Source organism: Salvelinus fontinalis, chromosome 16 (genome assembly GCF_029448725.1).
Source record: "Salvelinus fontinalis isolate EN_2023a chromosome 16, ASM2944872v1, whole genome shotgun sequence".
In the NCBI taxonomy this organism is placed as follows: domain Eukaryota; kingdom Metazoa; phylum Chordata; class Actinopteri; order Salmoniformes; family Salmonidae; genus Salvelinus; species Salvelinus fontinalis.
Genome location: NC_074680.1, coordinates 37621888 through 37636482, shown reverse-complemented (window position 1 = coordinate 37636482; position 14595 = coordinate 37621888). Strand labels below are relative to the sequence as shown.

Below are 14595 nucleotides of genomic sequence, written 5' to 3'. Positions count from 1 at the left end.
TCTCCCACTGATCAGGGAACATTAAGGACCCTACTATAACCTATGTGGTCCTACAGGTTTTCATGCAGAATATAAATAACATAGGTGATAGAATTCCCTGGTATTCAAACCTATAAATTGTCATGATTTTTGTGTTCCTCCAGGTGTGTCGTGTGGCATATGAGATCATGCAGACCCTCCATCCGGACGCCTCGTCTCACTTCCACTCCCTGGATGACATCTACTACTTCGGTGGCCAGAACGCCCACAACCAACTAGCCGTGTACGCCCACCAGCCCCGCAGCCCGGACGACATCCCCCTGGAGCCCGGCGACCTGATCGGGGTGGCGGGGAACCACTGGGACGGCAACTCCAAGGGCATCAACCGCAAGACGGGCCGTACCGGCCTCTACCCGTCCTACAAGGTGAAGGAGAAGATCGAGACCATCAAGTATCCTACGTACCCCGAGGCAGACAAGATGTTGAGATGAGATGCAGACTGAGATGCAGACTGAGTTGCAGACTGAGTTGCAGACTGAGTTGCAGACTGAGATGCAGACTGAGATGCAGACTGAGATACAGATGCTCACTTATGAGAGAGAGAGACCCTCAGCCCAATAGAGGGGACGAGGAGGAAAGCACTTTGAACAAGTGGTGGTGTTCGTCGGTGGAAGGTTTTGCGTGTGAGTATGAGTGTGTTCATGCTTGCTTGCATGTGCGCACGTGCGTGCGTGACAGAGGAGTATCTACAGGGTATCTGACATACTCCTCACCCTCCTGACCCTCGGGGAATGTGGTTTCCTCCATCAGGATGGTTAATAAGACAACAATTAACGAATGAATGAACGACAAGAAGAAATACACAAAGGATAGCACTCCAGTGGAATGATGAAGGGATCGTCCAATCGCAGCTCTTTATTTAAATAATAATTGAAATAACTGAGAAACCTCAGAATGATGACTGAAACAAAGAATTATAAAGAGAACCAATTGTGAACTACAAGAACCAACAAACAAACTCTTGACTTTCTCCTCTCCTCCTGTGCTGTTCTCTTCTCTGTTCTCTTCTCTGTTCTCGTCTCTGTTCTCTTCTCTGTTCTCGTCTCTGTTCTCGTCTCTGTTCTCGTCTCTGTTCTCGTCTCTGTTCTCTTCTCTGTTCTCGTCTCTGTTCTCGTCTCTGTTCTCGTCTCTGTTCTCGTCTCTGTTCTCGTCTCTGTTCTCGTCTCTGTTCTCGTCTCTGTTCTCGTCTCTGTTCTCGTCTCTGTTCTCTTCTCGTGGACTGACTGCATCGACCTCCCATTCTTGTTGTAGCCAAATGTTTTCTTTCTTCCTTCTTTCCTTCCTGCCTCTCATTCCTCTCCTCCTCTCACTCCTTTCTTCACTCACTCCATTTCAACTTACCCCAACTTATGCATCTTTTCTTTTCCACTTGCTATGAATTTTTCCCCTCCACATTGTGCTTTTGGATAAGTGATTTTAATCTTTTAATATTTGTTGTTGGTGTGTGTGTGAGAGCATGCTCCTGTGTGAGCATTCAAGCGTATGAGTGTGTGTGTGTTGTGTGTGAGTCCAAATATGGTGCCTACAAAGGAAAATGGCTTCTGTACGTCTTCTCTTCAAGTGTCTCTGTTAGAGTGTCAAAGTGACGTCAGAGCCATAAGGACCCAGGCCTTGCCATACAGATACTGTACATACAGATACTGTACATGCAGAATATTGTACATGCAGAATACAACATATGCAGAATACTACATGCAGAATTCTGTACATGCAGAACACTACACGCCAAATACTGTACATGCAGAATACGACATTGAGAATACTGTACATGCAGAATACGACATGCAGAATACTGTACATGCAGAATACTGTACATGCGGAATACAACATATGCAGAATACTACATGCAGAATACTGTACATGCAGAATACTACATGCAGAATACTGTACATGCAGAATACTACATGCAGAATACTGTACATGCAGAATACTACATGCAGAATACTGTACATGCAGAATACTGTACATGCAGAATACTGTACATGCAGAATACTGTACATGCAGAATACTGTACATGCAGAATACGACATGCAGAATACTACATGCAGAATACTGTACATACGGAATACAACATATGCAGAATACTACATGCTGAATTCAGTACATGCAGAATACTACATGCAGAATACTACATGCAGAATACTGTACTTGCAGAATACTGCACGCAGAATACTACATGCAGTATAGTACATGCAGAATACTGTACACTCTAGTCCGGACTCACTTAACTATGTCTTACTCATTTTCTGTTGTTAATGTCATTTTTAAAAACTTTTTTAATGTTATTGAATTCTAAAGGAAAAAAAGAAGAACGAAAAGTGAGGAAAATCTACATTTTAAATGATTACGAACAATGATTATCAACAAATAATGAAAAAACAATTGATGAAGATAATGATGATGAAGACAATGAAGTCTATGACTATTGTCATAACAGAGTTAAGTCCACCATGAAGCAATGTTAATATTTGAAGTTTCTGGGCATTGTCTTTGAATAAAATCAGATCAAATCAACTGATCGGCTCAACTTGTTTGTGTCTCTGTGTGTCTGTACCCACAATCCACTCAAATGCCTTGTTGTTCAGTGTCACGCCCTGACCTTGGAGAGCCGTTGTATTTCTCTATTTGGTTAGGTCAGGGTGTGATTAGGGTAGGCATTCTATGTTTCCTATTTCTTTGTATTTGGCCGAGTGTTCCCAATCAGAAGCAGCTGTCTATCGTTGTCTGTGATTGGGAATCATACTTAGGCAGCCTTTTTCCCACATGTGTTTGTGGGTAATTGTTTATTTTCTGTGTGTGTTAGTGTGTGCCACGGTTGCGTCACGTTTGTTTCTGTTTACCTGTTCTTTTTGTGAAGGTTTCACTACGATTAAAAGAGATGTGGAATTACATGCACGCCGCGCCTTGGCTCATCTATGACAGGGAGTTTGAAGACAGCGAACGTAACAGTAAGAGTAGTTGGACTGACGCTCGCACACATTGTACCTCCTTGATTATTGCAGCCACGTTAAAATCAAATCAAACTTTATTTGTCACATGCGTCGAATTCAACAGGTATAGACCCTTTTACAAACCCTTTAACCAACAGCGCAGTTCAAGAAAGAGTTAAGAAAATATTTACCAAATAAACTAACGTAAAAAATAATAAAAAGTAACAAAATAACATAACAATAGCGAGGCTATATACAGGGGGTACTGGTACCGCGTCAGTGTGCGGGGGTACAGGTTAGTCGAGGTCCATGTAGGTACATGTAGGTAGGGGTGAAGTGACTATGCATAGATAATAAACAGTGAGTAGCAGCAGTGTACAAAACAAATGGGGGGGGGGGGGGTCAATGTAAATAGTCCGTGTGGCCAGTTTATTAATTGTTCAACTGTCATAGCTTGGGGGTAGAAGCTGTCAAGGAGCCTTTTGGTTGTAGACTTGGCGCTCCTGTACTGCTTGCCGTGCGGTTGCAGGGAGAACAGTCTATGACTTGGGGCACGTAAAACGGCAGCCGTCCCCTCCGGCGCCCTTCCTTGTGTTAACTTTAAGAACAATGCACTGTGTTATTCAAATACATTTAGAACGTGTCATTACCAGCTGCACTGTCAAACTGCCTTTTGCCAGGCTATTGGTGAGCCTGTGAAGCTTTGTGTGAGTGGTAATTTGTCTGTGTACGTGTGTATCCAGACAGAGAAAGAGAGTGAGAGAGAGAGGTAATCGTTGCTCTTTTCTGTCAACAAGCAAAAGCAAATTAGGTCTTCAGTGACAGACTCATCAAAAGAAGAGATCTCTCTCTCTCCATCCTCACCCTGTCTCTCTCCATCAACCGCCCCCCAGCGCTCACTCTCTCCATCCTCACCCTGTCTCTCTCCATCCCCTCCCCCCAGCGCTCACTCTCTCCATCCTCACCCTGTCTCTCTCCATCCCCTCCCCCCAGCGCTCACTCTCTCCATCCTCACCCTGTCTCTCTCCATCCCCTCCCCCCAGCGCTCACTCTCTCCATCCTCACCCTGTCTCTCTCCATCAACCGCCCCCCAGCGCTCACTCTCTCCATCCTCACCCTGTCTCTCTCCATCCCCTCCCCCCAGCGCTCACTCTCTCCATCCTCACCCTGTCTCTCTCCATCAACCGCCCCCCAGCGCTCACTCTCTCCATCCTCACCCTGTCTCTCTCCATCCCCTCCCCCCAGCGCTCACTCTCTCCATCCTCACCCTGTCTCTCTCCATCCCCTCCCCCCAGCGCTCACTCTCTCCATCCTCACCCTGTCTCTCTCCATCCCCTCCCCCCAGCGCTCACTCTCTCCATCCTCACCCTGTCTCTCTCCATCCCCTCCCCCCAGCGCTCACTCTCTCCATCCTCACCCTGTCTCTCTCATCCCCTCCCCCCAGCGCTCACTCTCTCCATCCTCACCCTGTCTCTCTCCATCCCCTCCCCCCAGCGCTCACTCTCTCCATCCTCACCCTGTCTCTCTCCATCCCCTCCCCCCAGCGCTCACTCTCTCCATCCTCACCCTGTCTCTCTCCATCCCCTCCCCCCAGCGCTCACTCTCTCCATCCTCACCCTGTCTCTCTCCATCCCCTCCCCCCAGCGCTCACTCTCTCCATCCTCACCCTGTCTCTCTCCATCAACCGCCCCCCAGCGCTCACTCTCTCCATCCTCACCCTGTCTCTCTCCATCCCCTCCCCCCAGCGCTCACTCTCTCCATCCTCACCCTGTCTCTCTCCATCAACCGCCCCCCAGCGCTCACTCTCTCCATCCTCACCCTGTCTCTCTCCATCCCCTCCCCCCAGCGCTCACTCTCTCCATCCTCACCCTGTCTCTCTCCATCCCCTCCCCCCAGCGCTCACTCTCTCCATCCCCTCCCCCCAGCGCTCACTCTCTCCATCCCCTCCCCCGTAGCTGTTTACCAGAGAGCGATAGCTTCCGTTCTCTTATTTTTTTAAGAAAAGCAGAGGCCACGCAAAGGTTACTTTAATTAAACCCCACAGAGAGACATGATGAGTGAGCAGCGTGTCTTAAACTCTCATTTAAACAGTCTCTTCACTCAATTATTCTGCTAATTAACCACCACTGAGCTGTTCTCTCTCACAGAAAGAAGGGAGAAACAGAGACAATCTGGCAGCTTCATTTTCTCATTCTCTACTTGATTAATTTGTTATTTTCTGTCTCGGTCAGTGATAAACTTGGTGATGCCCCTGTGTGTGTTTCAGAGGACTATGACACCAATGTTAATGAGACATGTGGCCAGGCTGGCAGCTAGTATGCTCCCTCTGTCTGCAGTATGCCCACACACCTAGCTATCTCACACAGCAAATAGAACGGCCAGGCTGATTCCAATTTGAGATCGATGTTCCTTCTAAAGGACCTGCAGGCTATCATATTATGTGAGGCGGATGCAAAATATCCATGGTAGTAGCAATATGACTCCAATGTTCAAGTGTTCATGTACAGTGCATGTACCACCGCGGGCATTTTGGTAGTTGGAATATGAAACCTCTGTCAGTGACATCATTAGCCATCATTAGATCTCTTAGTACCATACTAGCTCTGTCAACCACCACTGTCACTCCACTGGTATATAATCGATCATCTCAAGCCCATCACAACACAGCTGGTGACATCAGTGTCTGAGGCTGGATCACTCCTGTTGTTCTCTCTCTAAGCCCTGGTCCTCCTCATCTCCACTCATCCTCCTCTTCCTCCTCCTCCTCCTCCTCCTCCTCCTTTTCTCAGAATGGGCCATTAATTTGTGTCTGAGGTTGCAGCAGGATGACATAGTGTTAGTGATTTAGTGTCTGAGGTTGCAGCAGGATGACATAGTGTTAGTGATTTAGTGTCTGAGGTTGCAGCAGGATGACATAGTGTTAGTGATTTAGTGTCTGCGGTTGCAGCAGGATGACATAGTGTTAGTGATTTAGTGTCTGAGGTTGCAGCAGGATGACATAGTGTTAGTGATTTAGTGTCGGCGGTTGCAGCAGGATGACATAGTGTTAGTGATTTAGTGTCTGAGGTTGCAGCAGGATGACATAGTGTTAGTGATTTAGTGTCTGATGTTGCAGCAGGATGACATAGTGTTAGTGATTTAGTGTCTGAGGTTGCAGCAGGATGACATAGTGTTCGTGATTTAGTGTCTGAGGTTGCAGCAGGATGACATAGTGTTAGTGATTTAGTGTCTGAGGTTGCAGCAGGATGACATAGTGTTAGTTATTTAGTGTCTGCGGTTGCAGCAGGATGACATAGTGTTAGTGATTTAGTGTCTGAGGTTGCAGCAGGATGACATAGTGTTAGTGATTTAGTGTCTGAGGTTGCAGCAGGATGGCATAGTATTAGTGATTTAGTGTCTGAGGTTGCAGCAGGATGACATAGTGTTAGTGATTTAGTGTCTGAGGTTGCAGCAGGATGACATAGTGTTCGTGATTTAGTGTCTGAGGTTGCAGCAGGATGACATAGTGTTAGTGATTTAGTGTCTGAGGTTGCAGCAGGATGACATAGTGTTAGTGATTTAGTGTCGGCGGTTGCAGCAGGATGACATGGTGTTAGTGATTTAGTGTCTGAGGTTGCAGCAGGATGACATAGTGTTAGTGATTTAGTGTCTGAGGTTGCAGCAGGATGACATAGTGTTAGTGATTTAGTGTCTGAGGTTGCAGCAGGATGACATAGTGTTAGTGATTTAGTGTCTGAGGTTGCAGCAGGATGACATAGTGTTAGTGATTTAGTGTCTGAGGTTGCAGCAGGATGACATAGTGTTAGTGATTTAGTGTCTGAGGTTGCAGCAGGATGACATAGTGTTAGTGATTTAGTGTCGGCGGTTGCAGCAGGATGACATAGTGTTAGTGATTTAGTGTCTGAGGTTGCAGCAGGATGACATAGTGTTAGTGATTTAGTGTCTGAGGTTGCAGCAGGATGACATAGTGTTAGTTATTTAGTGTCTGAGGTTGCAGCATGATGACATAGTGTTAGTGATTTAGTGTCTGAGGTTGCAGCAGGATGACATAGTGTTAGTTATTTAGTGTCTGAGGTTGCAGCATGATGACATAGTGTTAGTGATTTAGTGTCTGAGGTTGCAGCAGGATGACATAGTGTTAGTGATTTAGTGTCTGAGGTTGCAGCAGGATGACATAGTGTTAGTGATTTAGTGTCTGAGGTTGCAGCAGGATGACATAGTATTAGTGATTTAGTGTCTGAGGTTGCAGCAGGATGACATAGTGTTAGTGATTTAGTGTCTGAGGTTGCAGCAGGATGACATAGTGTTAGTGATTTAGTGTCTGAGGTTGCAGCAGGATGACATAGTGTTAGTGATTTAGTGTCTGAGGTTGCAGCAGGATGACATAGTGTTAGTGATTTAGTGTCGGCGGTTGCAGCAGGATGACATAGTGTTAGTGATTTAGTGTCTGAGGTTGCAGCAGGATGACATAGTGTTAGTGATTTAGTGTCTGAGGTTGCAGCAGGATGACATAGTGTTAGTGATTTAGTGTCGGTGGTTGCAGCAGGATGACATAGTGTTAGTGATTTAGTGTCTGAGGTTGCAGCAGGATGACATAGTGTTCGTGATTTAGTGTCTGAGGTTGCAGCAGGATGACATAGTGTTAGTGATTTAGTGTCTGAGGTTGCAGCAGGATGACATAGTGTTAGTGATTTAGTGTCTGAGGTTGCAGCAGGATGACATAGTGTTAGTGATTTAGTGTCTGAGGTTGCAGCAGGATGACATAGTGTTAGTGATTTAGTGTCGGCGGTTGCAGCAGGATGACATGGTGTTAGTGATTAAGTGTCTGAGGTTGCAGCAGGATGACATAGTGTTAGTGATTTAGTGTCTGAGGTTGCAGCAGGATGACATAGTGTTAGTGATTTAGTGTCTGAGGTTGCAGCAGGATGACATAGTGTTAGTGATTTAGTGTCTGAGGTTGCAGCAGGATGACATAGTGTTAGTGATTTAGTGTCGGCGGTTGCAGCAGAATGACATAGTGTTAGTGATTTAGTGTCTGAGGTTGCAGCAGGATGACATAGTGTTAGTGATTTGGTGTCTGAGGTTGCAGCAGGATGACATAGTGTTAGTTATTTAGTGTCTGAGGTTGCAGCATGATGACATAGTGTTAGTGATTTAGTGTCTGAGGTTGCAGCAGGATGACATAGTGTTAGTGATTTAGTGTCTGAGGTTGCAGCAGGATGACATAGTGTTAGTGATTTAGTGTCTGAGGTTGCAGCAGGATGACATAGTGTTAGTTATTTAGTGTCTGAGGTTGCAGCAGGATGACATAGTGTTAGTTATTTAGTGTCTGCGGTTGCAGCAGGATGACATAGTGTTAGTGATTTAGTGTCTGAGGTTGCAGCAGGATGACACAGTGTTAGTGATTTAGTGTCTGAGGTTGCAGCAGGATGACATAGTATTAGTGATTTAGTGTCTGAGGTTGCAGCAGGATGACATAGTGTTAGTGATTTAGTGTCTGAGGTTGCAGCAGGATGACATAGTGTTAGTGATTTAGTGTCTGAGGTTGCAGCAGGATGACATAGTGTTAGTGATTTAGTGTCTGAGGTTGCAGCAGGATGACATAGTGTTAGTGATTTAGTGTCAGCGGTTGCAGCAGGATGACATGGTGTTAGTGATTTAGTGTCTGAGGTTGCAGCAGGATGACATAGTGTTAGTGATTTAGTGTCTGAGGTTGCAGCAGGATGACATAGTGTTAGTGATTTAGTGTCTGAGGTTGCAGCAGGATGACATAGTGTTAGTTATTTAGTGTCTGAGGTTGCAGCAGGATGACATAGTGTTAGTGATTTAGTGTCTGAGGTTGCAGCAGGATGACATAGTGTTAGTGATTTAGTGTCTGAGGTTGCAGCAGGATGACATAGTGTTAGTGATTTAGTGTCGGCGGATGCAGCAGGATGACATAGTGTTAGTGATTTAGTGTCTGAGGTTGCAGCAGGATGACATAGTGTTAGTTATTTAGTGTCTGAGGTTGCAGCATGATGACATAGTGTTAGTGATTTAGTGTCTGAGGTTGCAGCAGGATGACATACTGTTAGTGATTTAGTGTCGGCGGTTGCAGCAGGATGACATAGTGTTAGTGATTTAGTGTCTGAGGTTGCAGCAGGATGACATAGTGTTAGTGATTTAGTGTCTGATGTTGCAGCAGGATGACATAGTGTTAGTGATTTAGTGTCTGAGGTTGCAGCAGGATGACATAGTGTTCGTGATTTAGTGTCTGAGGTTGCAGCAGGATGACATAGTGTTAGTGATTTAGTGTCTGAGGTTGCAGCAGGATGACATAGTGTTAGTTATTTAGTGTCTGCGGTTGCAGCAGGATGACATAGTGTTAGTGATTTAGTGTCTGAGGTTGCAGCAGGATGACATAGTGTTAGTGATTTAGTGTCTGAGGTTGCAGCAGGATGACATAGTATTAGTGATTTAGTGTCTGAGGTTGCAGCAGGATGACATAGTGTTAGTGATTTAGTGTCTGAGGTTGCAGCAGGATGACATAGTGTTAGTGATTTAGTGTCTGAGGTTGCAGCAGGATGACATAGTGTTAGTGATTTAGTGTCTGAGGTTGCAGCAGGATGACATAGTGTTAGTGATTTAGTGTCGGCGGTTGCAGCGGGATGACATGGTGTTAGTGATTTAGTGTCTGAGGTTGCAGCAGGATGACATAGTGTTAGTGATTTAGTGTCTGAGGTTGCAGCAGGATGACATAGTGTTAGTGATTTAGTGTCTGAGGTTGCAGCAGGATGACATAGTGTTAGTGATTTAGTGTCTGAGGTTGCAGCAGGATGACATAGTGTTAGTGATTTAGTGTCGGCGGTTGCAGCAGGATTACATAGTGTTAGTGATTTAGTGTCTGAGGTTGCAGCAGGATGACATAGTGTTAGTGATTTAGTGTCTGAGGTTGCAGCAGGATGACATAGTGTTAGTTATTTAGTGTCTGAGGTTGCAGCATGATGACATAGTGTTAGTTATTTAGTGTCTGAGGTTGCAGCAGGATGACATAGTGTTAGTGATTTAGTGTCTGAGGTTGCAGCAGGATGACATAGTGTTAGTGATTTAGTGTCTGAGGTTGCAGCAGGATGACATAGTGTTAGTTATTTAGTGTCTGAGGTTGCAGCAGGATGACATAGTGTTAGTTATTTAGTGTCTGCGGTTGCAGCAGGATGACATAGTGTTAGTGATTTAGTGTCTGAGGTTGCAGCAGGATGACATAGTGTTAGTGATTTAGTGTCTGAGGTTGCAGCAGGATGACATAGTGTTAGTTATTTAGTGTCTGAGGTTGCAGCATGATGACATAGTGTTAGTGATTTAGTGTCTGAGGTTGCAGCAGGATGACATAGTGTTAGTGATTTAGTGTCGGCGGTTGCAGCAGGATGACATAGTGTTAGTGATTTAGTGTCTGAGGTTGCAGCAGGATGACATAGTGTTAGTGATTTAGTGTCTGAGGTTGCAGCAGGATGACATAGTGTTAGTGATTTAGTGTCTGAGGTTGCAGCAGGATGACATAGTGTTAGTGATTTAGTGTCTGAGGTTGCAGCAGGATGACATAGTGTTAGTTATTTAGTGTCTGAGGTTGCAGCAGGATGACATAGTGTTAGTGATTTAGTGTCTGAGGTTGCAGCAGGATGACATAGTGTTAGTGATTTAGTGTCTGAGGTTGCAGCAGGATGACATAGTGTTAGTTATTTAGTGTCTGAGGTTGCAGCAGGATGACATAGTGTTAGTTATTTAGTGTCTGTGGTTGCAGCAGGATGACATAGTGTTAGTGATTTAGTGTCTGAGGTTGCAGCAGGATGACATAGTGTTAGTGATTTAGTGTCTGAGGTTGCAGCAGGATGACATAGTGTTAGTTATTTAGTGTCTGAGGTTGCAGCATGATGACATAGTGTTAGTGATTTAGTGTCTGAGGTTGCAGCAGGATGACATAGTGTTAGTGATTTAGTGTCGGCGGTTGCAGCAGGGTGACATAGTGTTAGTGATTTAGTGTCTGAGGTTGCAGCAGGATGACATAGTGTTAGTGATTTAGTGTCTGAGGTTGCAGCAGGATGACATAGTGTTAGTGATTTAGTGTCTGAGGTTGCAGCAGGATGACATAGTGTAAGTGATTTAGTGTCTGAGGTTGCAGCAGGATGACATAGTGTTAGTGATTTAGTGTCGGCGGTTGCAGCAGGATGACATAGTGTTAGTGATTTAGTGTCTGAGGTTGCAGCAGGATGACATAGTGTTAGTGATTTAGTGTCTGAGGTTGCAGCAGGATGACATAGTGTTAGTGATTTAGTGTCTGAGGTTGCAGCAGGATGACATAGTGTTAGTGATTTAGTGTCTGAGGTTGCAGCAGGATGACATAGTGTTAGTTATTTAGTGTCTGAGGTTGCAGCATGATGACATGGTGTTAGTGATTTAGTGTCTGAGGTTGCAGCAGGATGACATAGTGTTAGTGATTTAGTGTCGGCGGTTGCAGCAGGATGACATGGTGTTAGTGATTTAGTGTCTGAGGTTGCAGCAGGATGACATAGTGTTAGTGATTTAGTGTCTGAGGTTGCAGCAGGATGACATAGTGTTAGTGATTTAGTGTCTGAGGTTGCAGCAGGATGACATAGTGTTAGTGATTTAGTGTCTGAGGTTGCAGCAGGATGACATAGTGTTAGTGATTTAGTGTCGGCGGTTGCAGCAGGATGACATAGTGTTAGTGATTTAGTGTCTGAGGTTGCAGCAGGATGACATAGTGTTAGTGATTTAGTGTCTGAGGTTGCAGCAGGATGACATAGTGTTAGTGATTTAGTGTCTGAGGTTGCAGCAGGATGACATAGTGTTAGTGATTTAGTGTCTGAGGTTGCAGCAGGATGACATAGTGTTAGTGATTTAGTGTCTGAGGTTGCAGCAGGATGACATAGTATTAGTGATTTAGTGTCTGAGGTTGCAGCAGGATGACATAGTGTTAGTGATTTAGTGTCTGAGGTTGCAGCAGGATGACATAGTGTTAGTGATTTAGTGTCTGAGGTTGCAGCAGGATGACATAGTGTTAGTGATTTAGTGTCTGAGGTTGCAGCAGGATGACATAGTGTTAGTGATTTAGTGTCGGCGGTTGCAGCAGGATGACATGGTGTTAGTGATTTAGTGTCTGAGGTTGCAGCAGGATGACATAGTGTTAGTGATTTAGTGTCTGAGGTTGCAGCAGGATGACATAGTGTTAGTGATTTAGTGTCTGAGGTTGCAGCAGGATGACATAGTGTTAGTGATTTAGTGTCTGAGGTTGCAGCAGGATGACATAGTGTTAGTGATTTAGTGTCGGCGGTTGCAGCAGGATGACATAGTGTTAGTGATTTAGTGTCTGAGGTTGCAGCAGGATGACATAGTGTTAGTGATTTAGTGTCTGATGTTGCAGCAGGATGACATAGTGTTATTGATTTAGTGTCTGAGGTTGCAGCAGGATGACATAGTGTTAGTGATTTAGTGTCTGAGGTTGCAGCAGGATGACATAGTGTTAGTTATTTAGTGTCTGCGGTTGCAGCAGGATGACATAGTGTTAGTGATTTAGTGTCTGAGGTTGCAGCAGGATGACATAGTGTTAGTGATTTAGTGTCTGAGGTTGCAGCAGGATGACATAGTATTAGTGATTTAGTGTCTGAGGTTGCAGCAGGATGACATAGTGTTAGTGATTTAGTGTCTGAGGTTGCAGCAGGATGACATAGTGTTCGTGATTTAGTGTCTGAGGTTGCAGCAGGATGACATAGTGTTAGTGATTTAGTGTCTGAGGTTGCAGCAGGATGACATAGTGTTAGTGATTTAGTGTCGGCGGTTGCAGCAGGATGACATGGTGTTAGTGATTTAGTGTCTGAGGTTGCAGCAGGATGACATAGTGTTAGTGATTTAGTGTCTGAGGTTGCAGCAGGATGACATAGTGTTAGTGATTTAGTGTCTGAGGTTGCAGCAGGATGACATAGTGTTAGTTATTTAGTGTCTGAGGTTGCAGCAGGATGACATAGTGTTAGTGATTTAGTGTCTGAGGTTGCAGCAGGATGACATAGTGTTAGTGATTTAGTGTCTGAGGTTGCAGCAGGATGACATAGTGTTAGTGATTTAGTGTCGGCGGTTGCAGCAGGATGACATAGTGTTAGTGATTTAGTGTCTGAGGTTGCAGCAGGATGACATAGTGTTAGTGATTTAGTGTCTGAGGTTGCAGCAGGATGACATAGTGTTAGTTATTTAGTGTCTGAGGTTGCAGCATGATGACATAGTGTTAGTGATTTAGTGTCTGAGGTTGCAGCAGGATGACATAGTGTTAGTTATTTAGTGTCTGAGGTTGCAGCATGATGACATAGTGTTAGTGATTTAGTGTCTGAGGTTGCAGCAGGATGACATAGTGTTAGTGATTTAGTGTCTGAGGTTGCAGCAGGATGACATAGTGTTAGTGATTTAGTGTCTGAGGTTGCAGCAGGATGACATAGTATTAGTGATTTAGTGTCTGAGGTTGCAGCAGGATGACATAGTGTTAGTGATTTAGTGTCTGAGGTTGCAGCAGGATGACATAGTGTTAGTGATTTAGTGTCTGAGGTTGCAGCAGGATGACATAGTGTTAGTGATTTAGTGTCTGAGGTTGCAGCAGGATGACATAGTGTTAGTGATTTAGTGTCGGCGGTTGCAGCAGGATGACATGGTGTTAGTGATTAAGTGTCTGAGGTTGCAGCAGGATGACATAGTGTTAGTGATTTAGTGTCTGAGGTTGCAGCAGGATGACATAGTGTTAGTGATTTAGTGTCTGAGGTTGCAGCAGGATGACATAGTGTTAGTGATTTAGTGTCTGAGGTTGCAGCAGGATGACATAGTGTTAGTGATTTAGTGTCGGCGGTTGCAGCAGAATGACATAGTGTTAGTGATTTAGTGTCTGAGGTTGCAGCAGGATGACATAGTGTTAGTGATTTGGTGTCTGAGGTTGCAGCAGGATGACATAGTGTTAGTTATTTAGTGTCTGAGGTTGCAGCATGATGACATAGTGTTAGTGATTTAGTGTCTGAGGTTGCAGCAGGATGACATAGTGTTAGTGATTTAGTGTCTGAGGTTGCAGCAGGATGACATAGTGTTAGTGATTTAGTGTCTGAGGTTGCAGCAGGATGACATAGTGTTAGTTATTTAGTGTCTGAGGTTGCAGCAGGATGACATAGTGTTAGTTATTTAGTGTCTGCGGTTGCAGCAGGATGACATAGTGTTAGTGATTTAGTGTCTGAGGTTGCAGCAGGATGACATAGTGTTAGTGATTTAGTGTCTGAGGTTGCAGCAGGATGACATAGTATTAGTGATTTAGTGTCTGAGGTTGCAGCAGGATGACATAGTGTTAGTGATTTAGTGTCTGAGGTTGCAGCAGGATGACATAGTGTTAGTGATTTAGTGTCTGAGGTTGCAGCAGGATGACATAGTGTTAGTGATTTAGTGTCTGAGGTTGCAGCAGGATGACATAGTGTTAGAGATTTAGTGTCAGCGGTTGCAGCAGGATGACATGGTGTTAGTGATTTAGTGTCGGCGGTTGCAGCAGGATGACATAGTGTTAGTGATTTAGTGTCTGAGGTTGCAGCAGGATGACATAGTGTTAGTGATTTAG

The 14595-nt window shown here is 44.8% G+C and overlaps 1 protein-coding gene across 3 annotated transcripts in view; it reads left to right on the top strand.

Moving 5' to 3' along the window:
- LOC129813118 (alpha-(1,6)-fucosyltransferase-like) overlaps positions 1 to 2553 on the top strand; it is a 182028-nt gene extending 179475 nt beyond the window's left edge. For all 3 annotated transcript variants that reach the window (XM_055865315.1, XM_055865313.1, XM_055865314.1), the window contains one exon: positions 144 to 2553. In XM_055865315.1, the coding sequence (XP_055721290.1) occupies positions 144 to 470 (327 nt within the window). In that variant the 3' untranslated portion in view covers positions 471 to 2553. The remainder of the gene's footprint in view (positions 1 to 143) is intronic.
- Positions 2554 to 14595: the final 12042 nt, after the last annotated feature.